General features: G+C 45.6%; 1 protein-coding gene across 3 annotated transcripts in view; it reads right to left on the bottom strand.

Moving 5' to 3' along the window:
* Nucleotides 1-27,148, bottom strand: part of Rftn1 (raftlin, lipid raft linker 1) — a 196,612-nt gene that overhangs the window by 19,868 nt on the left and 149,596 nt on the right. For all 3 annotated transcript variants that reach the window (XM_020157538.2, XM_020157539.2, XM_020157535.2), the window contains exon 7: nucleotides 16,692-16,807. In XM_020157538.2, the coding sequence (XP_020013127.1) occupies nucleotides 16,692-16,807 (116 nt within the window). The remainder of the gene's footprint in view (nucleotides 1-16,691; nucleotides 16,808-27,148) is intronic.

The raw sequence follows: 27,148 nt of genomic DNA, 5'->3' as shown, positions 1-27,148 counted from the left end.
AGGAAAGCATTGCTGTTTTTATTCACTAAGCTTTGGGAGGCTTAGTCAAAATCATCCTTATCTGAGAGAAATAAGCTAATTGCTACTAGGGTTGCTAATATTTCATCTTGCTCAAGGCTGGCACACCTCGCCTTCATTTCCTCCATGCCAGACACACTGTGACCTTGCATTCTCTCTGGAGCCCTGACGTCTAATTTATGGTAACCCGTGTGAGGCCAGCAGGGCCACCAGCATACCCTGGGAGGGACAGATAAAAACCCACGGTGGGAAAGAACCTCAGCTTGAGACATTGCCTCGTTTTTTCATAGTACCATGCCAAGTTGGCAGGAAAACCAAACCTGCACGTGCAAGATAACACTCCCCTGGCTTCCGGGCATGCTGGTGAGCTGCCCTGGTACGTGTGGCTTCTCTGAAGTCCTATGCTCAGGAGGCGGGCAGGGGGATGGAAAATGGGATGGAGGGGCAGGAGACGGTATGCTGTTCTTGTCACCTGAGCTGTCTGCTCACGTGCACCCGTGTGGGCAGCGTGAGTGCCAGGCGAGGTGGGCTCCAGCACAGGGCTCCAGCACAGGGCTCCAGGATCCTGGGGAAAGTAATGAGGCTGAACGTTTGGAGGTCAAGAGCACAATAGCTGGGGCGGACTCTGACCATTAGCAGAGACAGACAGTGCAGTTCTGAGTGCAAACAGTTAAGTAACTCAAAGCGCTCCATGCTGTCAGCCACTCAGCAAGACCACATGCGGCGAAGAGGCTTGCAGTCTCCAGAAGCTGACATCTTAGCACACACCAGTGCAGCGGTCAGCCCGTCCTCTCCACAGACGTGGAAACAGCTTTGTTTGATAACAATTAAACAAGAAACATTTTCTCCATCTGGGGACCTGCCGAGTTCCTCCCGCTTGCTTTGATGAGTGAGGGGACCTTAGACTTTTGGGGAGTAAATGCAATTTATCACTATTACTCTCTCCTAGATAATCGGGGGTGGGGGGCATTTTTTTAATCTTTCTTATTTTACACCTTATCTATTAGCTAGAAAAGAGAGGATTGAAAACTGATCTTTCCCAAAGCATACAATTAAAAGACACCCTATTTTGGAATGAAGCGGGTGGGAGAATGAAACCAGTTTGTCTACAAAAAATTCTAAGACTTAGAACTCTATCATAGTTATCACCTTTACCATACTGGCAGCAGATCCTGACAGCTTACCAAAATCATAAAAGGTGAACCTAGAAGATGTCTCTGAATAAAGGTTGGTTCAAAATCTGAACAAAGGGAGAAATGGAAATTAGAGTTAGTCTGCTGACCAAGCTAACAAGGGACTGAGCCACACAAAGCACCTGTGATTTTTCTCACCCTAACTTTTTGGCAAATTCAAAGTGTCACCTTCCCAATCAGTGTTGGGGCAATCACAGTCAGTCAATATTCTCTTTGTGGTGACCCAGCTGTCAGTGTCTTGTTGCTATGGTTACACCATTCTAACAAGGCACTCTGCTGTTCCTCTCTCCTCAAACCAAATTACACCGTGCTAATCCCCCAGCACAAGCTCCAAGGACCCAGCTTCTGAGGTGCCTGGAACCTCCAGCTGGAATATCCGGCCTTCAGGACATGTTAGAATCCCCACTGTTCATGATTGCCATTGCAACAAGTCCTACAGTCTACCTCCTGTCCTCCCTGGCTTCCTGTTCTGCCTGAGATAAGTCCACCAGGGGCCTACAACAGATGGACTGCTGAGTTCCCACCAGCATCTGGACTGTGACTCACCACAGGAGGAGCTGGTAAAGGAAAAGAAACAAAGTCAAGAAAATTAAAATGATCTCAGAGACATTGGTCAATTCTAGAAAATCCTTTCACTACCGTCCATTCAGCCTTATCCCGTCAGCAGGCTGACCACTACTTGGCATTCATTAGTTTTCTGTTTCTTATTAGCTCTGTATTGGAATGCGGGCTCCCAAAGGCAAGGAGTTTATTTTGCTCCCAGTGGATCCAAGCCCTCACTTAGGAAAGTCTGCTCAATAATTAGTTGTGGAGTGACTGAATGAATGGAGCTGTCCCTAACATCTGGGCGTGGGGAGTAGGTTCTATCACCATGTCTGTATGCTGGGTTTTCTCAAATTTGCTATAAACATCTAACAATAACAAGAAATGAGTTTGTCACTGAAAATGTGAGTAGATCGGCCAAGATGCTATGTTACCATTTTTCTGGGCATTCTGTAGGTAAAAGTAGAAAGTATATTCATGCATAAAAATTAAATGCAGAGAGTCACGGCACTGACCTCCAAACACCAAGGCCAATGGTCACTTTAGTAAAGGCTGGTAAGTTATTAAATTGGCCATACTCAAATTTGTCCCTTTCCTGCTTCTATGCCGTTGGGGTGTGCTGCAGACTGGTCTATCAAGAGGTAGTATCTACTTCTCCAACTCGGCCCTGAACCTGGTGTTGTGACTTTATTTAGCCAATGAGACATTAACAAATTCAACACAAACAAAGACAGGAAATAAGCTAGCACGCTGGGCCTTGCCCAGTGACTATCTTTCTGTGAAGAAGCCCATGCCAGCCTACTGGATGTAGGTGTGTCAACAGCCAGCCAAGTGCCAACTATGTAAGTGAGGCCACTCTGGGTTATCCAGCCATGAGCTACCCATGAGAGAGCCCACCAGAGATCACCCTAGCGTAGAAGAACTGCACAGGTGACTCAAACAATCGTTAGCATAACAAATGGTTACTGGAAACCATTGAGTTTTGGAGTGATTTGTTACACAGCAAAAACTGATGCAGACAATAAAAGAAAATATCCAACGAATATTTAATTGAGTCAAGTCTACCTCCTTCTTTCAAACTATTTTAATATTGGAAGGTGACTGCAGAATCCTGCAGCCCAAACAGGTTTTAGATAGGATGGTGCAAGTCCTCATCCCTCACTTTCTTGCCCATTCCCTTTTCTGAACAATAGCAAGAAATTTCAAGGTGAAATCAAAGATGAAATTTGTTTTCATGGTATAAAAATTCACAGCAGTTTTTTTTTTGGTTGGGGGCGGATAGTACTGGAGTTTGAACTCCAGGCCCTTGCTCTTGCTAGGCAGGAGCTGTACCACTTGAGCCTTGCTGGCTTTAGGTATTTTTTGAGTAGGATCTCGCATTTATGCGTGGGCCAGTCTGGGTCTTGATCCTATTTACTCTTCTCACAACTGGGATGACTACACTCAGTTTTTATTGGTTGAGATGGGGTCTTGCAAACTTTTTGCCTGGGCTGGCCTCGAACCACAATCTCCACGTGGTTCCATGAGGATTACAGGTGTGAGCTGCCATGCCAGGATACAGTAGCTTTATAAAGCAAAGAACCCAAGAGGTCACAGACTCTGATAAAACATTTGCAAAAGACATACCTGATCAAGGACTTATACCCAAAATACATAAAGAACTCTTAAAACTCGCAAATTTGTGAAGCGTTCCCTATTTTTATCTTAAACAAGCAAAAATGTCATTTTTTTTTTCTTATATAAATTCAGAGAACAGGAGGGTGGAACAGGTCCTGCCGGGAGGGGGCGGTTTGGTACCAGTGGGAGGGGGGAGGAAGTGGGGAAATGATGAATGAAGGTGAATATGGTCAAATCCTATGTACACACGTATGTAAATGGAAAAATGAGACCTGGTGAAACTGTTGCAGGAATGGGGGGAGAGATGAAGGAGAATGGTGGGGGGTGAATTGGACTATGATATATTTGATACTTTGTGAGAACTTTTGTAAATGCCACAATGTACCCACTCAGCACACCAATAAAAGAAGCCTCAATAAGAAAACAATTTAAAAATGGGCAAAAGATCTGCATTGACACCTCACCAAAGAAGGTATGTAAATGGCAGATAAGTCATTAGGAAGATGCAAATTAAAGTGAGACACCACTAGATGATGACCAGGTTGGCTAAAATCCCAAACACGGATACCACCAAATGCTGGTGAGAAGGTGGGACAACAGAAACTCTCACTGGCCAGTGGGAATGCAAAGCGGTACAGCCACTCACTATGGAAGAATTGGAAATTTCTTACAAAAGTAAATGTGCTCTTATCAGATGCAGTATTGTTTGTTCACCCAAAATTCTGCACATGGATGTTTATATCCTCTTTATTCGTAAAAGCCAAATCTTGACAGCAACTAAGAGATAAATGGATAGATAAAACTGAGGGTCAGCAGACAATGGAATATCATTCAGCACTAAAAGAAATGAGCTATCAAGCCATGAAAAAGACATGGAAGCACTTCCAGTCTGTATTACTAAGTGAAAGAGGCCAATCTGAAAAGGCTGCATACTGTATGATTCCGGCTATAGGACATTCTGGGGAAGGCAAAACAATAGAGACAATAAAACGGTCAGTCATTTCCAGGAACAGGGATAAACACACAGGGTACATAGGATTTTTAGAGCAGTGAAACAACTCTGCAGGATACCATAAAGGCAGACACATGTCACTGCACTTGTTAAAACCAAACACCAAGAATATGCAGCCCCAAGGGAGAACTATGGACTTTTGGTGACGAGGTGTCACCGTAGGCTCCTCAGTTTTAACAAATGTACACCATGTCCACACAGCTTGTAGCTATCATCACAGCGTAAGTTTAGAACCTTTTCCTCATGCCCCCAAGCACCTCCCTCCCACACTCCCTTAGGCACCCACGGATTCGCTGTCTGGCTGTATGGATCTGCCTGATCTCACATGTCATACGGATCATGTAAGATGGGATTTTTTGCAAGTGACTTTTTTCTCTTTGGGATAGTACGTCCCAAGTTCATCCACATTGTGCCAAGTATAAGCATTTATTCTTTTTTACACTGAATAATATTCCGCTATATGGATAATACCACGCTGTATTTATTTATTCATCATTTGATGGAAATTTAAGCTTTCACTTTTGGGTAAATAAGGTTATGGATGTTTACAGGTTCACATATGTGGACATGTGTTCAATGCTCTTACATATATGTCTAGGAGTAGAACAGCTGGGTCATATGGGAACTATGCTTGACACCACTTTTGTAAGAAGAAAAAGGGCAGAAAAATGAGAAAAGGAGCAATCCTGGCCTCATTAGACTCATTCTTAAGGGTTTGTAAGTTCAATTTGCCACGTGATATAAGCAGAGAGAGTAATACTGCTGCCTCAAAGAGACCTCTGATTTACAAGCAATGGGTCAACATACGTCCCAGCTTATTAAACCTGGAAGTGACCAGGTGGCCTTCCTACTGGTCCAGTGTTTCTTGGGCCTGGCTGAATTTTTTCCACGCAGAGCCCTAATTCCTGCCTCCAAACCTACTGGCACCGAATCCCCAGGGAATGCGTTTTCCACAGGTGCCTGTGTGACTCTGAGGACCGACAAGGTTGGGAACCACTGCCTGTCCTCCTGAGTCTTAGCTGGGGTTCACACCACCAGGCTCCAGCCGCCTGCAAGGCTCAAGCATTCACACAAACTCTCCAACTAAACCTACTCTGTCCTCACAGCCAACAGAGTCCACCTCCTTTCCCACCAGTCAGCTCTTCAAAGACAGGAAGCCCACGTCTGCTGCCCTTGCTGCTCCTCTCTCCAAGATAAACTTGCCCAGTTGTTTTCAGTCATTTCCACGGGTCACTGTCACTCTGTCCTGACCACCACCATCTGCTCATGTTCCTCATCAAATTCGGTGCTCAGGGTGGACCATGAGACTCCACATCACCCGCAAAAGAATAAAGAACACTTCTTTCTGTGTGCCTTTCCTTTCCTTATTTTTGGAGATACTGGGGGTCAGGGCTTTGTGCTTGTGAGGTGGGTGCTCGATCATTTAAGCCACGCCCCCAGCCCTTTTGCTTTTAGTTTGTTTTTCAGAGAGAGTCTAACTCTTACTTTTTCTGGGCTTACCATGATCCTCCTGCCTCCACCTCCTCAGTAGCTGGGACTATAGGTATGAATCATCATACCTAGCCCTGTAGGCATTTTCATAAATGTGGCCAAAGATATCTTTTTATTTATTTACTTACTTATTTTCTTTTATTCATATGTGCATACAATGTTTGGGTCATTTCTCCTCCCTTCCCCCACCCCCTCCCTCTCCCCCCCTACCCCCTCACTACAAAGATACCTTTTCTAAACAGTAGTAACTTCTTTCTACTCAATTATTCATTCAACAAATGTTTGTTAAAAACCTGTTTCACAAAAGGAATTAATTTGGATCTAGGAAACATAATATCAGAGTGGCTGGTTCCTAACTCAAGTTTGGTTGCACAGCAACTTGAAGACTTAAATAACTCTAAGATAAGGTGAAATTTAGTAGTGATTTCAAAAGGAAGGGAGAGCAAATCCCCGGAAGGTCTCAAGGTTCATCAAAGCTGGGGGCATGAATATTGGACCAGGAAGGGCAAGCAAGAATCTTAAAAGTGACTGAAGGGAGAGGAAGGCCTCAGCACAGGGAGAAGAGCAACACAGCACAGGGTGCAATCTGCAGAACTCTACTTTGTCACAGCCCAGAGCCCTCAGGGAGGAGCAGTGGGCACACTCGGGACATACATTAATATATATATATATATTTTTTTTTAATAAAAAAATATTTTTTTATTGGGGTTTGAACTTGAACTTGCTCGGTAGGTGCTCTACCAATTAAGCCATAGCCCCAGACCTGCATTAAACTCTTTTTCATTAGAATTGCTGTTAAATTGAATATTCCTCATTCTGTATTACTGATTTTTTAAAAAAACTTACATGCAATTAAAGTTTTTGATACTTAAACGTATCCCTATTACATTTTATTGAGTTGGGTTTGCTCCAACATTCATAAAACAATAGATAATGAGATTAGAAGGGGTTTGAGAAGTCAGAGAAGCCTACTAAACCAAGAAACTAGATTAGGTCAGTCATTTTCAAGGTTTCTTGACGCGTCTCTTATTCTATCTCCCTCCCTCCCTTCCTCCTTTCCTTCCCTTCTCCTTCTCCCCCTCCTCTCTTTCTATCTCTGGTTGACATTGGCATGAGTGGCCTGTCCAGAACTTTCCCCAATCACTCTCTTGAACTTGCCCTGGACCCCCCAGCCCCCCATGCCTCTGTGGAGCTCATGAATGTCATGTTCTTTAGATTCTGATGGCCACCCCAAATGTCCTTGGCCTCCCAGCTTTGGGTCTTTGGCAAGTCTACTGCCTTCTTAGTCCTAGACCCCAAGAAACTGAATTTGTCCACACAGCTGACTGAGCTTGGATGTTTAATCTCTCTGCACTTTTTCTTCCATTACCTCAATCATCTTGTGCTCTCTAACATCAATATTTTACTCCAAATATAAACAGAATGTGAGACCTTTTAAACAATTTATTCAACAAATATATATTGAGTTCCTACTGTGTGCCAGTGACTGTGAGAACATGATGTCACAGCCAACTGTCTTTCCATGATGCCTGACTCTGTGACGAGACCCCTAACACACACACCCTGGCTCCCTTCATGCCACTGCAGAAAGCCCAAGTTCTCCACAGACTCTTCATGTACAAACACACTGTTAAGTATACCCTACAGAGCAGCCTGGGTGAGACGTCCATGCATGGCCTATCAGCTTCCTAGGGCTGCTGCAACAAATGACTGCATGTTGGTGGCACACCACTGTAGAAATGTATTAGCTCACAGTCTTGGAGGCACAAGTCTAAAATAAGAATCACTGGGCCAAAATCAAGGTGCTAACAGGCTCAAGTGCTCCTCTTTAGCCTCTGGGGGAGAAGCCATTTCCTGCTTCTGGCTTCTGGCGGTCGCCGGCATTTCCTGGCTTGTGGCCACACCACTCCAATCTTTACTGCCGGTGTTTCCTAACTCTGTACTCTGGCACTGTATTGGTTTTCCTCCGAGTATGTAAAAATCTCCCTCCACCTCCCTCCTTTGTGGATGTATGTGACTGCATTTAGGGCTCATTTAGTCCAGGATAACCTCCATCTCAAAGATCTTTTATTCAAATAAGGTATTTGTGAGTTCCAGGGATCGGGACTTGGTACCTCTGGAGAGGTGGGGGGATTGCTCAGACAGTTTTGTACTCTTTAATCTCTACCATCTTAAACTATTTTTTACTCCTACATCATCCTCCACTCAGGTCTAATATTGATCCAACAGCCCATCATGTCTGAGTCTTAACACTGCTATAATCCATATGACATTTTAGGATCCCCAGCCTGATTCTGTTTTTTTTTTGTTCTTTTGAGACAGGGTCTCTTATGTAGCCAAGTTCGCCTCCAATTCACTCTGTAGCCCAGGCCGGCCCCAAACTTGTGCTCCTCCTGCCTCAGCCTCCCTAGTGCTGGAATTACAAGCCTGTACCACCACACCTGGCTTGTGGCTGTTTTGGATCATTGTTTTTAAAATGATCTTCATCATCTTGAGAAGGAGATGACTTCTTAGGAGTAACACACACCGTGTAAAATAAGCTTTCCTCTATCAAGTTCCTAATAACTATGGAACCCTAGAGGCTCTTTCCAGATTTTACAAGTTCAGCACTTCATTTCCATGTGGTCCCAGGGCAAGAGACGCTGGAGGAAAGGTGGTTCCAGGGAGAAATGTTGCCCTCAAATGAAAGCTAAGGGAAAGTAAGGAAGTCACTGTGGCTGCAGAGGTCAATGAGCACAAGGACAAGCAGGAAGCACCTGATCCTCTAGGGATGGTGACAAAAGTGAGAAAAACCCAAAAATGGAGGAAGAAGGGTAAACCTAGAATGACATGAGGTATGCAGGACTGTATTCATACCTTTAACTTTTTTTTTTTTTAGGCAGTACTGGAGTTTGAACTCAGGACTTCACACTTGTTAGGCAGGTACTCTATCTACTATGTGAGCTATGCCTCTAGCCCTTTTTTCTCTGGTTATTTTGGAGATAGGGTCTTGCTTTTTACCTAGGCTAGCCTGGACTAAAATCTTCCTATTTATGCTTCCTGCTATAGCTGAGATGACAGGCATGTGCCACCATGCCCAGCTTTGTCCCATTCAGATGGGGTCTCACAAACATTTTTGCCCAGGTTAGCCTGGAACCTTCCTTGATCCTCCCAATCTCAGCCTGCTGTGTTTAGGATGACAGGCCACTGCACCCAACTACTGCTTGAGAGGGAGATTTATGAATTTTTTGCCCAGGCTGACTTTAAACAACTATTCTGACCTCCACCCCTGACGCAACGAGGATTCTAAGTGTGAAACACTGGGCCTGGCCTAGAATTTTGAATCTATGTTGGCGACCTGCCCTCTAAAGCAAACCTGAAATTTTAAATGAGCCTCAAGCCCAGATGAGTCCCGTCTTAAGGGAAAGGCGCTCAGCTGTGCCATCCAGCAAACTGGAATGTCACTGTGAAGGTGAAGGGGGAGAAATTTGTGTCTTATCCCTGGTCCTTTCACGGGAATGATTATTCACAAAAAAAAAAATCATCACAAGAGAAAGGCAGAGAACTGCTGACTTTGGCACCAACCTATGATTTCCAAACCAAAATAATTACCCTGGAGAAACCATGGCAATGAAAAAAGTACCAGATGGTTGAAAAAGGACAAATATTGGCTCCTTTGTCAGAGAAGGTGGTGAATTCCAGATATCATAGAAATGGAGGCTAATCCCTGGCAAGTCCCATTGTGGACTCTTAAAGAGATGGATGGGAGCCTCTGGAGACAAAAGACTGATTCCAGAACCCTGCAGAAGCTCACAAAGCCACATGAGACCTAATGTGCTATCATATCAGCTTGTAGGACAGGAGATCATAGCTACAGAAATGTGACTTTGCAAAGTGTCACAGGAGTCCCGTAGGATGGGGAAATGTAAGGTGGAACAAAAAGGTCACCGAAGTCCCCTGCAAGAGGATTGGATTAGCTGGGGACTGAGAGAGTCTCCCACAGCATGGCATGGGACCACGACCTTGATCCAGTCTGTTCAGCCTGGGATCAGATGGAAAACCTTCAGAGAAGCCAAAACCAGGGTGATAGTCCAAGGCTAGGATGATATGACCGTGATTAGAAATGAACCCAGGAGTGGTGGCACTCACCTGTAATCTTAGCACTTGCAAGGCTGAGGATCTTGAGTTCAAGGCCAGCCTGGGCTACACAGCAAGACCCTGCCTCAAAAAAAGACAAAGGAAAAAAAAAGAAGAAGAAATGTCTCAATAGGCAGGGAAAATGAGCGAACCTAATAGCATTAGCTGAAATAAGAGTTGAATCAACAAGAGACTAAATACACAGAGGATGAAGGAGAGCTGCCTGCACGGCACTTCACAGTACCAATCCATGGGTTTGGTAGGCTGTCGGGGACACCCCTGAGCCAATCCCATCATCAGATGGCCTAGCAGAAGTCCACTTGTGGCTTTAACACTGGTAAGCCAGGTGTGGTGGTGCACGCCTATAATCCTAGTACTCTGGAGGCTGGCACAGGAGGATCATGGGTTGAAGGCCAGCCTGGGCTACGTAGCGAGATTCTGTCTTGAAACACAAAAACAAAAAAAACCCCAAGGGCTCAGTGGTAGAGCATTTGCCTAGCATGCACAAGACCCTGGGTTCAATTCCCAGTTAAACAAATAACAAACAAAACAAACCAACTGAAAAACTACAAGTATAAAAAAAGTTGTTTCTTAGAAAATGAAGTTTAATCTTTGGAAGGTTAAAGGTTAAAATCGATTCTCAGAAAACTAAGTTGAATCCTTTGAAAGTCAAACAACTTTGTTGTTTTTAACTGGCAAAGGATAGTCAGTTAAAAATGACAAGAGTGGCTAGCTTAGATGATGGGGGCCAGGGACTAGGAAAGACTAAAAACAAGTCATGGAAACACATAAGGGCTCTAACACCCCTTTCTTAGCATGCACGGAAACAATGCTGCCCACTCCTGGCATGCCTCCCCTCAAGTGTGGTTTGTACAAGACAGGAGAAGTGGATTCCACCCAGCAGACCTCATGTTGAAAATGACTGGCAAACGGCTGTGTGCTTACACACTTCATATTAAAATAAAAGGTGTAAGATGTGAATATAGCCTTCGTTGCTTCATTTTTAGCTGACTTTTTCAATTAGCCCACCTGCCACGACACCAACTGCATCAGTGCTTTTTCTTCTGTTTTACGTTTGGCTCTGGCACCGAATGTCACAAAGCAGCACTGATAAGCTAGAAGGGACTCTGGGAGAAGGTGATGGCAGACCTCTATCATTGCTCTGCTCTGCCTCAGTCTCTCTTTTCCTGGCGTCCTTCCCCTTTCCTTTCAAAGAATCACCCTTTCTGCTCATTGGCTAGGTTGTAAACGCCAAGAAAGACAAAAATCACCATTACAAATGCCCTACTCACAAATGCCTTTAATTTTAGGCATGGGTTTCCACTGAGAAAAATGCAATCGTTTGCTTTTTTTTTTTTTTTTTTTTTGAGGCACAGTTTTACTTTGTAGAGCAGGCTAGCCTTGAGCTCTGCTTCTGGGAGTGCTGGGATTATACGCCTGGGCCACCATGCCCACCAATCATTTGTATTCGACACACATTCCCTATCCCAACCTCCTCTGTCCTTTAGAATAAGATGACAAGGGCAGTGGGGACAGTACTAGGTGACTAATAAAGTGGTGTTTATTGGGGTTTTATTATGTGCCAGGTTCTACAGATAAAACTTCTTAATATATCTTTTCCTTATTCATATCAGCTTTGGGACACAGTTACCAGCACCCCCCCCCTTATAAAACTAAAAAATGGAAAAACACTGAGGAGGCAGTTTGATTTTTTTTCTTTCCTTTTTTTTGTGGTACTGGAGTTTGAACCCAGGGTCTTCACCTTGAGCCACTCCACCAATTCCTTTTTTGTGATGGGCTTTTTCCTGGGATAGGGTCTCTCAAACTATTTGCCCGGGACTGGATTTGAACCATGATCCTCCTGATCTTTACCTCCTGAGCAGCTAGGATTACAGGTGTGGCTGGCTTTTCTGTCAGTTGGTCAGCTGGGAATTCAAGGACTAGGACACACATCCAGACTAGACTCCAGAATTTGCATCCTCTGCCCAACAGGCATTGAAAAGAGCCACATCGGCTTTCTGGTGACAGAGGGTATGTGCCCATGTGTGTATCTGTGGAATATGAAGAGGGAAGCCATGTAGAAGTGGTGGAGTTGGATTGCTCCCCAAATCCCTGCACACAGAGCCAAAGGCCGTCACAGGAAGAAAGAGGCAGGCAAGGGGCTGAGTAGCCCACCCATGAGAAATGAGAGAGAGGCCCACAGCGTGTCATGGTCAGAACTCAAGAGGTCAGGAGCTGGCCTGGGAGGACAGTGGCTGCCAGAAAAACAGGATTAACCAGAAGCCAAAAGGGAAAGAGCTTTCAAGAGGCCAAGAGGGTGGGGAAGAGAGGAAATAGCTGGACTCAAGGGTGGAAGATGCGAAGGCTGGACAAACACCTGTGTGCCCTGGAGATGAGCTGCCTGTGGGTACGAGTAGAGTCTGACAGAGCCAAGCCTCAGGCAAACCTGTCCCTCACTAGACATAGCTTGCTGAGCTGGTAACAAGCTCCAAATGCTTGGTCCATCTAGGGGCAAGTAGTCTCAAAGTGTGGTCCTCCTACCAGCTACATTTGGCTCACCTGAAAAGCTGTTAGAAATGCAAATTTTTGGGCCCCACCTCTGATCCACCACTCTAGACCAATGTTTTGTCCCCTCAACTTTTTTGGTGGTGGTGGGACTAAGGTTTGAACTCAGGGCTTTAAGCTTGCAAAGTAGGTACTTTACCACTTGAGCCACACCTCCAGTCCATTTTGCTCTGGTTATTTTGAAGAAAGGGTCATTTGAACTATTTCCCTAGGTTGGCTTTGATCCTCGATCCTTCTGGTCAGTCTCCCAAGTAGCCAAGATTATAGGTACAAGCCACTGGAGCCCAGCTTGTATCGCCTTAATTTAACTCAGTGTGCAGGTGGGCAGATGGGGACTCTAGGGAAGTAATTAAGGTTAAATGAGGTCATGAGACTGGGGCCCTGATCTAATACGGTCAGTGTCCTTATAAGAAGAGATACCAGAGAGCGCTTGCTTGTGACCACTCCTCTCCCTCTCCCTCTCTGCATTCTCAGAGGAAAGACCGTGAGGACAAAATGGCCAATTGCAAGGCGGGAACAAAGCCCTTGACAGAGCCCAAACCTGCATCGAATCCTGATCTTGCACTTTCCAGCCTCCAGGCATAAGGAAGAAATGCTGTCGTTTAAGTCCCGGCCTGTGGTATTTTGTCACAGCAGCCCTAGCAGACTAAGACACTGACTGAACAGGAACGTGAGGGCAGAGTCCAGGCAGCTGTGCATTACACAGCTCTCCCAGCGACTGTTACACAAGCTCGATTTTGAGAAATGCTGGTCTAGCCCTGGGCAGAACCCAAAAGCCTTGAGTGCAACTCAGGCAGCATTTCCTGGAGTGCCTTGGAGAACAGAGATGAACATTCCCAGGCCAAGAAACTCACAGTAGAGAGAGGAGAAAGGGAAAATAGATAACAATGACAGAGGACAACAGGAGCCATGACAAGCAGGAGGTGACCTACCAGCTGAGCCTGAAGGCTGCTTACACCAGCAGCAGAAGGAAAAGACAGCCACAAACCACAGTATGTCTGCCAGGAAGAGGGCCCCTATTTTCACCTCATGAGCTGGCAGTGCTAAGATGGGCAGGGCTTTGCTTCTACTGAGGGTTACTCCAGAGACAGACGAAGAACAAGCCTGAAGACTTGCACAGAAAAACTGGCAAACAGCAGCACCAATACTATCATGAAAATCTGTTTCTAACTGGATACCAGCCCACTTTTATTTTTTATTTATTTTTTGGCAACATTAGAGTTTGAACTCAGGCCTTGCACTTGCTAGGCAGGTGCACTACCATTTTTGAGCCACGCCCCCAGCCCTTTTCGCTTTTAGTTTAGTTTTTGGGTAGGGTCTTATGCTTTTGGCCAGAACGGATCTCACGCTGTGATCCTCTTACCTTTTACCTATGTAGCTGGAATTACAGGTGTGTGCCACCATGCCCAACCACAGCCACCATCTTTATGTGCTGATGTTGAAATGTGATATAATAAAGGCCCTTCCACTATACCTTGGTAAATGGAGGAGGTAAGTAATATTTAGTGTTTTCCAATTTCCACAGTATAAATACTTCCTCCGTGGCCAAACTCAAATTACCAACCTGGTGTCTCAGAACATGGAGCTGGGAGGCGACCACAGGTCACCACATGTCTTTAAACCCAATTTCATTTTTAAGAATTCCTGGCCCAAGCCAAAATAGCATTCCTGAAAAGGTGAACAGCATCCAACCCAGTACCATCAAATAGATCAATGCACAAAAATAAGTGGTCAAGAGGAAAAAAAAGTTCAAATATCACAGAAAGAAAGAAATTTCACAAAGAAACTTCAAGGAAACCATCATGTTAGCGTTTTCTCACTTAACTTCTTAAGCCACACAATGGACCTCTTTTTAAGTTAAAAAGACAAGGTCTTCATTTAAGCCTGTAGCCTTCTCTCTCTCCCACAAGCATTTCTATACCCACATAGTCCCCACTTAGGATGGTTTGACGCTCAAGCTTCTTGAACAACAGTGCAAAAGTGATCCAGCGTGGGTAGAAGCTGCACTTCTAACCTGATCTTTTCCTGGGCTGGTCATGTGTCGTTATGATACTTTGCTGGGTAGTGACAGCAACTCATAGCTCCCAGTGGGTCATCCCATCAAGAGGAGCAAGTGGGACTCCCTGGTGTGCTGTGTTGCTAAGCTATGATGTCCTCTGATAGGCTAGGTGTATCAGATGCATTTTGGACTGACAGTATTTCTACTTTAGGATGGCCTTATCAGGTGGTAACCCCACCATAAATGGAGCAACATCTGTAGCTACCATCAAAGTCAGTATCAAACACAGGAGGAAGTCACATCAGGAACTTCTCCTACCACCCTCCCATCTAATAATGTATGGCCACAGACATCTGGTGAAAGCGGCATGTGTACTGACTGTCCTGCTAGACGCTGGACCTTAAATGCAGGAAGCATCAGCATCCCTTGGATGCTTTGTCAAAACACAAATCCCTAGACTTTCCCATTCAATGAGTTCAGAGTGAGGCCTGAGAACCTGAATTTTTAACAGCTTCCCAGGTGCTGCTGCTGTTGCAGGCCTAGAGCTACACTTTGAGAACCATGTTTTTAGACCAGCGCTGCCAGTAAGTCATCTGTCTTGAGGAAATCATAAGGCCCTACTGTGACAGCCATGAATGGACAGCAAGGAATCTTACACTTGCCTGGTGGCCTGCCAATCACTTACATACACAGACATGCATGAGCATGCACACACACACACGTCTCTGAGGGCAGCCATGAATCTGTTCCCTGCTGAAGGTGCTAGCCAATAAGCATGGCTCTGCTTTCAATGGGCACCTCAAGATCCTCAACTTGCCACTCCTGTTAAATCACATTTCAGCCTCTACTGCCTGGATGAAGAGCCCCATGCCATCTGACAATGAAAGGAGTGTAGGTCCTCAGAGGTGACATGGCCTGCTCACATTGGGCTCTGTACTTTTGACTGAACTTCATTTTCCCTGTGCCCCATTTCCAGGTAGGGACATGGAGGCTGGAGAGACACCTGGACTCTTAAGATAACTGGTAAAGCCTGGCCGCAAACCAGGTCACCTGCTGGTTCCTTATTTCCCTGCCCCCTCCTCCCACCCCCATAACATGATTCCTTAATGCTGAGCTTCTGGGGCCACCAGAATACAGAGAAACTGTTACTCCTCCTTGTTGCTCAGAGGCCATGCCAGCCTGTCTCCCAGCAGCCCAATTCCTCACTTCATGCCTGCTGGGAACTTCTGGGCTTCAAAGTTGAACAGCAGTGCCCTGGAGGTGCCCAGTGAGCACACACCAACCAAGCTAAGACTGCCTCAAGGCCACAGGGCTGGCAGGTGCAAAGGTGACCGGCATCGGCCCCGAATGCTTCTCAGAGCATTCACTGCATCCCTCTCTGTCTTACACTGGCCTGGAAAGCCCAGTTTGGCAGGGGCTCTCAGAGCAGTGCCAAGCCTGAGTCCTTCCAGCATGTTCGGAAATCAGCCCTGTGTCCAAACTGCTTCCTTTTACATCCCCGATGCTGTGTGCACAGAGACCAAATTTAAGACATTCATGTACCACAGCTAGAGAAAGGCCAGTGAATCTTAGAAGAAAGGCATCTTTTCTAAGCAGCCAGGGGGACATGAGTTGAGAGATTCTCTGTCCACTGCCATTTGGTGGCTCATGGGTCCTCCTTTCTCAAATACAGACTTCAGCATTTATTACAAAACCTTACACAAGAGACTTAACCTCTCCGGGCCTCAGTTTCCTAACTGTAAGTGAACTTGTGTGCATGGAGGATGGCTGTCAGAGGGAGGCCAGAGGGCCTGGCTCCAATAACCATCTTGCTGTCATTATTACAGAGGCCACGACCCATACGCAATTGACTCACTTACGTCACAGCTGTCAGCTATACACAAATTAATGGAAGTTCTTTCTAACCAAGGGTCTGGTATACACAGTGTGTTTTCCTTGTAGAAAGGGAAAAGTGGGGCCCACTCCTATAGGGAGAGGCATGGAAAGACTCTAAGGGGGTCCTGCTAGGGTTTACCCAGGTGAACCCCCTTTCAGAAGAAAGCCACAGCTGAGCACTGGCCCCAGGGTCAGATGGAATAAGTGGGTAAAACCACCACTACCCAAACAAAAGCAGCTCAGCTGCCAACCCCACACTTACTTCCAGGACCGTCCATTGTTCAACGACAATAGCATCGTAGCCCTGCATGGTTTTGCTATCTTCTGTGGAAACAGCTTCAAAGATGAATACTCCATCTGTCAAGCCATGGAAGGAATCTGTGGGAAAAGGGAAAAACAGGGGGGCTGTGTAAGCCGTCTGTGGCAGAAGCCTCACCAGCAGCAAAAATTTTCACTGCATTCATTAATAATCCCAATCAGAACATCTTTTCAGCATGTTAATTAAAGAAGGCACACACAGCCATAGAGTCTAGCCCCATCAGAATGAATGAGACTAATTTGCCTCGCGGTTTTGAATAATATCCTTGATTTTATGAGCCCAAATTTCATTGTTAGCAATCACCGTCTGATTTCACCGCTTACCTTCCTTTTCACACTGCAACGTCAGGATGCACTAGGGAGAACTTATCCAGGGTAAAACACAGCCATTTAGAGACAGTTTTTTAGAAGAAAACTATATTTAGGAGAGAGGGATTTTCTTTTTTTAAGGCGGAAATAGACTGAACATGTCAGATCTGAGCTTGTCAGGCACCTGAGATGCGTTGATTCCTGGAGGTCTGCATGATATGGGCTGCGTATGGACGATGTTTTAGGCAGCTCTTGTCAAGAGGTGGGATCTGGGGGGAGGGGAGACTTCCCTCAAATGATTTACTGCTGAAAATGCTTCTTTGGGCATGGCTCTAGTCAAATTGTCTGGTTCTCAGTTCTGTGCGATTCAACAACTATTCACTATTCACTAGCTTAGGCAATGAGGATATGAAGAATAGGAGGGGGCCCCAGCCTTGCAGAAGATGTGCAGGGAGGCACCTTCTGCTATCTGTTGGCTCGTGGCTCCGATGTGTCCTAGATTGGTTTAGGTAAGATTGGGGGACAGAAGACTGATGTAGGTGCCCATGGCCTGGGTCCATGCCCAGTCCTGGGAAGTGCTGTGACTCTTTCAGGGCCTCTCATCTGTGAAATGGGGCTGTGAACAGATAATCCCTCCTGGCCCCCAAAGTCTATTCTGCTGACACTGTTCACTCACACTCCCAAATTCCTACACAGAAGCCCTAGCCCCCAAGGTGACTGTATGTGGAGACTGAGCCTTTAGAAAGGTTAGTAACTAAGGTTAGTCCAATAGGACTAGTGTCCCTGTAGGGGGAGGAAGAGGTACCAGAGCCCTCTGTTGCTCCCTTCTACCCCCCAGGTGTGCAGAGAGGAAAAGCCATGTGAAGAACAGCAAGACAGTAGCTGGTGGTAAGCCAGAAAGAGAGCTCTCCCCAGAAAGTGAATTTGCTGGCACCCTGACCATGGCCCCTCTAGTCTCCAGAAATGGGAGAAAATCAATGTCTATTTATTCTTTGAGTCACCCTGTCTGTGATCCCTTTGGTTATGGCAGCCCTAGCAGACACACACACATACAAGGCCCATTTCAATGATATATTATTTTAAAAGGATAATTTTTAATAGGACAAATGTATAACTAGGTGACCCTTTTTTCCCCACAGAAAGAGAAGGCGTCCTCTGAATCATGGTGGAATTCCTGGAACTGCTAGTATTTTCCAGAAGTCACAAAGGACTGACAAATGGGAATGCCTGCTCCTGTCTCCCCACAGATCCCATAAACAAAATTAAATGCCATCGACATGAGAAAGTCATCTGCAACAGCAAAAATAAAAGGCCAAGCTTAATATTCTTTATATGTAAAAAGCTTTTACAAATAAATAGTTAAAAATACTAAAATACTAGGCTAGCAGTGTGCCTCAAATGGTAGCATGCCTTCCTAGCAAACACAAGGTCCTGAGTTCAAACCCCAGCACTGCCAAAAAAAAAAAAAACAGAATAGAAAAATACTAAAATACCAATAGAAATAGACAAGGAGCATGAACTAGAAATTAATTCTTTCTCCATGGTCAGTAAATAGTGGGGAAAAAAAAAAATCAAGCCTCTCTTTTGTTTACCAAATTGGCACTTTGAAAAGAAAATGCTCATTGCTGGTAGAGGTATGGGCATGTGGCCATTTTAACTGCATGATCTTCCTAGAGAGAAATTTAATAACATCTGGAGTACCTTCCAGAAAAAAGTCTAGCCTTTTTTGACCACAAATCCTCTCTCTTTTAGTTCTGTCCTAAGGTAACAAGCACCAATGTCATCAAATATTCATCTACAGGCATTGCTTATAAAATTACATAAAAACTCAAAAAAATCTAAATGATCAGCAATCCAAATACTGAACCACACCAGGCGCCGGTGGTCACGCCTGTAATCCTAACTACTTGGGAGGCTGAGATTTGGAGGATCGTGATTCTAGGCCAGCCTGGGCAAATGGCTCGTGAGACATCCATCTCCAAAATAACCAGAGCAAAATGGACTGGAGATGTGGCTCAAGCACTAGAGTGCCTGCTTTGCAAGGGCAAAGCCCTGAGTTCAAACCTCATTCTTACTTAAAAAAAAAAAAAAAAAAAAAGCAGTTGAATAAATCAAGTTTCCATACAGTTAAATACTATATTGTCCTGAAAAATATCATGGGAATTTAATGATTCAGGAGAATGCTTTAGACACAATTTTTTATTTTTATTTGCTTTTTTTCTAGTACTGGGGTTTGAACTCAGGGCCTCGTGCTTGCTTGTACCATGCCTCCAGCCCTTTAGGCACAATTTTATGGAGAAAAAAACAGGTTATGAAACTGGCATATTAGCCAAATGTGAGTTTTTATGTTAAAAATGTTTAGACAAATAAACTTTAAGAAAATACACCAAATACAAGAAAGAGTTATGAGTGGTGGAATTAAATATAATTTGGATTTTCTTTCTCGTTCTCTTCTGCAAGGTCAATGGAAGAGTTAATACAGGTAAATAGACAACCCAGAAGAAAGTAATTTTCCTTTTCTCTGCTATGTGGCTCTTGAAGGCATAATTAGATAGATTCAAACTAAGAGGACACAATCCAAATAGAAAAAACCTCCACAGAAGAGTCTAGAAATAGAAGGCTGGCCTCAGAAGGCAAGCAGCGTGTTCCTGGGAGCACTCGAGGACCCCTGAACAATCTGTGGGTCCCTCACTCATTCACTCCCATGCCTGATCACAGGTCAAGCACTCTGTGGTCACTTGGTTGCTGGAGGTCATGTGAATAGCAAGAGAGTCCCTGGCACTGTGGAGCTTACGTTGCAGTAGGTGAGGGGACAAAAACAGAGTGTCAGAGGTGACAAAAGCTATAGAAGCATGCAGCAGGCTAGGCAGTGTGAAGGTGGAGATGGTGGTGGGTGCTGAAAGGGGTGCTCAGGTTAGGGCTCCCCATTTTGGGAAGAGACATGAACAAACTAAGCAAGCAAGGGATAAGGATCCGCAAGGTTTGTGGGTTCCCAGTGGAGGGCAGGGGGACCAGCTGAACTGCAGAATCCTGACAGAAGAAGTCGGGACTGAAGGGACTGGTGGGGAGAAGGGCCAGCAAGGGGCTGATCCACATGGCTTGTTAGGCCAATGGAACACTAGCACTAGCAGTGACAGGCTAAGACCTGAAAAGTACATGTATGGTTGAGCTTGGCCTCTGTCTCTGCCACCACTTTGAGAGCACACATCCCAGCTAGCCAGCTAGTTCAGGAAGAGGAAAGACACATGGAACAGAACTGCCCGGTGGAACCAGCTTGGGTCTGCTGACCCAGAGATCTGTAAGTAAGTCCAGCTGAGACCAGCAGGGCTGCCAACGGAGCTACTCTAACCAACCAGAATATCTGGCAAGATAAATCTATACTCTCTTGAGCCACTGAGTTCTGGAGTGGTTTGTTACACAGCATTATTGTGGCAATAGCTGACTGACACAATGCCCAACCAAGACTAAGAAATATGAGACCAGTGTCCTTTGCTCAGCCTGGGGAGAGTCCTTATACCAAAATGACAGAGGCCTGGACAGCCCAGCCAACTATGACTATGAGGCAATTCCTGAAGCTCAGTGGCTTTTATTCCCACCCATAATACTCCATCTCCAGGAAATCCTGTGGGAAAGTCAATGCCATCCTTCAGTTTCCTACGTGTCTCCTATTCTGAGAGTCTGTTGTTCAACAGTCTTGGCAAGTGCTATCTGCCTCTCATCTACTTTGCTGACTAGTTTCCTCCAAGTTTTTGTTCACTGACCACCCAAGGACACTTTACACAGGTGACAGGGAGAAAGAGCTGCTCTCCAGGTGAACCACATCACAAGCATCTTGGGGTCCAGGACAAGCATAGAGCATAGTCCAGCTCAGTTTTAATTTCTCAGTGGCCCTGCAGGGTGGAGCCCTTGTCACAGGAGGGGGACCCTAAGCAGCGCCTTTGAAGAAAGCTGTCCCAACCCTGACCTGGGGATGTTTGGCCCCACGAGACACCCAGCAATGCCTTCAGCATGACTTCAACACAGCACAGATTAACTCAAGGCTTCTAGAAGGTGTGTTGCATAGACCATCCGTATCTGCAGGGTACACGTCTATAGAAAAACTTCAGGTAGAAAACAATTTTTTAAAATTCTGTACTCAACGTGAACACACTTTTCTCTTGTCATTATTGTCTCAACAATACAGCATAACAATTATTTACCCAGCACTTATACTGCATCAGGCATTGTAAGTAACTCAGAGATGACTTCAAGTACATAGGAGGATCTAGTTTGTATGCTGTCTTAGAGAGGGGACTTGGACACACAGAGGCTGGTATCCGAGGGGTTTCCTGGAACCAATCTCCCTCAGATACTGAGAGACAACAGTAATCCACTTCCCAAAGCCTCTACCTACCTCCTCTTAATGGAAAACCTCCAAGTCCTTCCAGTGCAAGTGCCGCCATGTTGCTTAAAGTGCAAAAGTGCTCAATTCAGCATAAACACTACCATGGTCCTTGGTCTACCAACAGTACAGTGCTGCAAGGGTGGGTGCAGGAGTGGGAAGGGGACATGTGTAGCCTGACATCTGTCTAGACTGGCTTCCCTCTTTCCTCCAGAGTTACAGGCCTGGGAGGCTGTGTGGTTAGTGGAGAGGTGCGACTGGTTCTGGGGGTATAAAACAGTAACACGCCAGGTCCTAACTCACCATGCACCTCATCCACTGCCTGCCTCCCACTGCCTGCTCAGCTCTCTAGTCCAGAGGGCTGATTCATCTACTTAACCATGAGGCGAGTTCAGAATGGCTGTCAAAATTTGTCATCTGTAACAGCAAAAAAAGCCAATGAACCACAGAGAGCAGACAGCTGGACTTTGAAAGAGCTCCTTGTTTTGACGGCCTCATCCACTCCCCATCTCCTCATTACCTTCACGGCTCAGCCTCACCGAGTTGGGCATAAATAGGTCTATCTTAGAGCGATGTAAAAAGGTTAAGCCTCCTTCCATCTATGGAAAACATTCCATTATCACTGCATTTTTTATTAAAGTAAAGATGCTTCCCTACTGTGCACAAAAAGCTTTGTGCCCTGGTGTTACATAAATATTTGATGCTGGTCTTTTGGCAAAAGGCCACCTTAACATTCCACGCTTATGATTTACAAGAAGGAAGTGGGGTAAATGGCTGGCCAGATTCTCTCCAGAGGTGAAGTCTGAGACAACTGTGCTTCTCCTGCAGACACTGAGACTGTTTGCCAAGCTCGGCCCTCAGTGCTGGTCTCCAACGTCTAGCCTCGTCTGTGCACACCAGAACAGGGATCAACACTTGTGGTCTATTTTTGCAAGTTTACAAACAAATGCCTTTTTCATGTTATTTTAACAAGTGAAGTCGGACTAAATTATCCACACAGTGTGGGAGTTGGCAGCAGAGGTGCCTTGGCTCTCTGAGGGCCCCCACTCCCCTCTGGAAGCTGCACGGTGTGCTCACTTCCCCATGATTCCACAAAGGCACTGGCCAACTGCGTAACGATAATTGCCCATGTGGTCACGCCAACATAAGATCCATACAGATGTCATCACTCTTCAATCTTGGAGAGCAGTGCCATGTTGCCTGTGCCAGTCACGCTGCTACTAATTTGCTCCCTCCCTTACCTCTTGAACCCTCCCTGCTGCTCTGGGCCTGCCTTCCTTCCTGCGTTCTCACTATGACAAGCAGAATAATCTAGACAAGAGAGTACTCTTGTTCAGCTAGAGCAGGGATCAGTCCTCAAGTTCAGTGCCATTTAACTGACCAGAGGGGAAAGAAACGCCTGATCCAGTGTCAGCTGGATATAAGGCACTCTGCCAGACACAGTTCACAGTTTCTCATCAAATCTCCCCAAAATTCTGCAGGTCATCATTTCCACTTTAGTGGATGAGACAACAGTGACCACAAAAGTTAAATAATTTGTCCACATTCAGATGGAATGCAAAGGCCAAACTAAATCTGAAATGTGGTTTGGTTCCAAAGTTGACACTCATTCAAGAAACATTTATTGGGCTGGCAGAGTGGCACAAGTGGTAGAGCGCCTGCCTAGCAAGCATGAGGCCCTGAGTTCAAACCCTAGTACCACCAAAAAAATAAAAAAAGAAGAAGGAAAAAGAAGATAGAAACACTTACTAGGCTACTATGATGATGAGCTGAATGCCCTGTGAGGGCTGCATAGATGACGATCATGGAGCTACTGCTCCACGCTCTATTTTGGTATTTTAGGGGTTCAGGCACTCAGATGCTAAGAAGTACCACATGTGGGGCTTGCCTGGAGGTTTGCAAGTACTCCTGTATAAAATATGTATCTGTGTAAAAAAAAATGGTTTTTTTTTTTTTTTTTTTGAAATATACATGTTTTACACCTATAGTTTGCCAGTATCGGGTAACATATTCTGTCCAAAAAGATGACATAAGGACCCAGTGTTTCCTGGATTGCAATGCAGCTAGCTGAGGCACTGAGAGAGGCATGTGGCACAGTGTAACCTGTGTGGTGGGACACGCACAACATGTCATCTGGAATGTGTACTAGTCATAAATTCCTCATTTATCAAGGCTGTAGAACTCACTTCCAGTTTACAGGAAATAGTGACCAGAAAAATAAGATAAAGGACACCACGAGGCCCTGACTATGTGACTCTGTAACATGGGACATTCTGCAGGACATGAGGCTTGGTTCTCTATGAGCAGCCGAGGAAGAGCAAAGGGAACCTTGTAGAACAAAAAGAGAAGTGAGGACACAGCCATCCTGGGAGGTGCATGTTACTGGAGTGGGTTTTGGTTTGGACAACCATCTGTAAAGGATATTTCTGAAACAAAGAGAGGAAGGACTGTCAGGGTAGAAAAGGGCAAGGACAGGACAGGGGAAGGAGGAGGGCAGGGCGAGCAGAAGAGAGAGGACCAAGGCAAGGCATAGGGAGATGGTGGTGACAGCTACAGCATTGGTGGTAGCAGGAATTTGGCAGGTTCAGAAGACCTTGGTGAGAGACCAGCCCTCTAGGGGGACTTTGGGTGCTGGGCACCAGCTCTACCTTGACCTTGGCCTTGGCTCTTAATCCATCTGACTCTTCATGAACAGCCAGCTCAGCACAAGGTCTTCCTTCCTCCTCCATCTAGAAATAGACTCTGGTCCTCATCTCATTGGCTGGAGAGCTCCAGGGTGCCTACCTGCTCTGCTGGGTGGTCCCTGGACTCATTCCTGCCATTCCTTCACGGTGACCTCTGGGCCCTTCCTCTCCTCACCCTGAGAGCCACTCAAGGTCAGGCTGGAGGCCACAACCTCCCACCAACATAGCCACCTTTGTCCTCTCCTCTCCTGCTTTCCCATGGTTATTTTCCTGGCCCACACCCACTTCCATACCACTTACTAGCTGGTAACCTTGGCAATGACATAACGTCTCAGTGCCTCAGTTTCCACAGCTATACCACAGGAATGACAGTAGTCCCCAGCCCACAGGGCTGTTGCAAGGACTGGATAAGCTGCTCTGTTTAAATTGCTTGGAGCCACACCCACGCAGCCCTGTGAACTGTCATCCTCACCATACTTTGCTGTGCCAGGATCTGATGGGGCCTGGGCAGGGCCTCCCCAGATGGAGACACTGTCCATTCTGAGGATTAGTAAAGGACTGCAAGAGAGGATCCCTAGACACCCCAAGAACCCAAATCTGGGGACTCACGAGTCTCTTATGTTCTGGGAGGGAAGAACAGAAGCAGCTTCAGTATCACCTTGTTTATTGGGACAAAGTTCTCCTGAGTTTTATGACTCTGTGGAAAATATTTTGGAATATAAATATTCACTTAAGATATTTAAGAGTCATGACTAGTTCTTTTCCAGATGGTAAACAGCTTAAAGGTGCTCCTAGCTCTGCCAGGTTTATTAGCAAGGACACTAATTATCTTTTTAGAAATAGGTTCCTTTCATGACCATGATTACCTTTTTAAAAAAATTCTTGGAAAAGGTCATACGTCTATTTCTTCCCTGGCCAACGGAAACCCTGGGCTTTTCCAGAACACAAATGGCCTCACCCACTACCGTTACCCAATTCACACTCTCCTCCCAGTAGAAATGTACAGAGGGAGTGAAGTTTCAGGCCAGAATGGGTTCCAGTGGGCTCTGTTCTGAGCTGTCACAGCCTTCCCTAAGTCAGAGCCGTGCAGCTGCATAAGGGGGTGACACAGGCTTCTGGAGGACTCCACAGCTGCACTTGCCTAGGGACATCTCACTTCCTATCTCCAGGACATAATGCAGCCAAAGCCAAGGGAGGGTATAGCAGAACTTCCAACGCTGTAATGGTAATAGACACAATCGGTGACTTTGTGGACTCCCCAGGTGTTCTCTCTTGGGATTCAGGTTGCCCCTGACATGCTCAGGCAGTGGGGCCAGAGAAGACTTCCTCCTGATGCTCCAATGCTCCTAAGAAAAGACCAGTGGCCGCCAGAGTGCTGCTACCTTCAGCAGCTTCCTCAAAATTTATTTATTTATTTATTTATTTATTTATTTATTTATTTATTTATTTATTTATTTATTTATTTGTGGTACTGGGCCCCACACCATTTTGCTTTAGTTATTTTTCAAATAAGGTCTCATGTTTTTGTCCTGTGCTGGCCTGGACCTATGGCTTCCCACACGGCTGAGATTACTGGCATGCACCACCACTCTTGGCTTTTTCACTGAGATGGAGTCTTCCTAACTTTTTTCCCCAGGCTGAACTCGAACCATGATCCTCTGTGCCCAGTCTTTCTGTGCACCTTTAAGATGTTAGTACAACTAAGCATCGGGTTTTTCTGGGGCAAAATGTAAAACTGTGTGGGGTCAGAGAGAGCATCTAGGGGCACAAAGACAAAATAAAAGTTGCTATCTCCCCAGCCTAAGATGAGCAACAGGGTGTCCCTGCCCCCTAGTGCTAATAAATTCAGCTGAAAACCTTTGCCTCAGGCACACCCTGCCTCTGGTGTTTCATGGCAACCTCCAGACAGACCATGATGAGCCTGGCTTCAGGGCCACCTGGCTTCAGAGCCTTTCTCCAGCCACCCATACAAGGTTTCTCAGGATACTAAGAGGTTAAGGGCCTTAACAATAGGAAATGGAAGAGGCAGTTCGTCAGCTGTGTTAATGAAATGAATACTCTAGACCTGACAGTCCAATACACTAACTAGCACAAGGCTGCTTAAATTTAAATTAATGAAATCATAAATTGTAAAATTCAGCTCCTCAGTCACAGCATTTCAAGTGCTGAGTGCCCACAGATGGCTGAAAGCTACCGTGTTGGACAGCATGAATCCTCACAGAAAGTTCTATTGGACAATGCTGCTTGAGATGTACTCTTAACGAGCTAAACACCTTCCTTTTGCCATTCATCCATTCATTGCCATTCACCCCTTCACCAAATGGTCCCAGCTCACAACATCACATGACACCTGCTGCTACTATGGTAACACATGGATAGTAGATCCTGACATTTAGATAATAACAAGGGATATGAATCATGAATCAAAATTTAGACCCTTCTGTGCCACGTCATCTTCTGAGGCTCTGGATGACCCAAAGTATGTATGTTCAGAATGAAGGACAGTGTCTCTAGCTTCTCAGGAGGCAGAGCTAGGAGAATCCACAGTTCAAGGCCACTTCTGGCAAAAAGCTAGCAAGACCTTATCTCCAAAATAAGCTAGGTGTTGTGGTTGTGGTCCCAGCTACTTGGGAGGCACAGATAGGGGGCTCATGATCTGAGGCTGGCCCCAGACAAAAAACACCCTATCTGAAAAATAAAGGAAAGTGGCTGGGGGCATGGCTCAATGGATAAAGTGCCTGCCTTGAAAGCACTCCTGAGTTCAAACCCTAGTACTGCCAAAACAACAACAAAAAATCCCAAAACAGTATCTGCATTTGCAAGGTGCCTGCTAGCATTTCAAAGACTGCAAATCCCATGGAATCCAAACTCCATTCTTGATGTGGCTAATTCTTGAGAGAAAAACCTGCTCAATGATGTGGTACAGTGCTTTTGACACACCGGCTAGGTTTTCTGGGGTCCACAGACATGCTGACCGGTAGCTGTGCAGTATTGGCACACTGCCAGGCTGGCCCCACTCTGCCTCCT

This window comes from Castor canadensis, chromosome 10, assembly GCF_047511655.1.
Source record: "Castor canadensis chromosome 10, mCasCan1.hap1v2, whole genome shotgun sequence".
Classification (NCBI taxonomy): Eukaryota; Metazoa; Chordata; class Mammalia; order Rodentia; family Castoridae; genus Castor; species Castor canadensis.
Note: the sequence above shows the minus strand (reverse complement) of the source record. Positions and strands in the feature narration are given on the sequence as shown.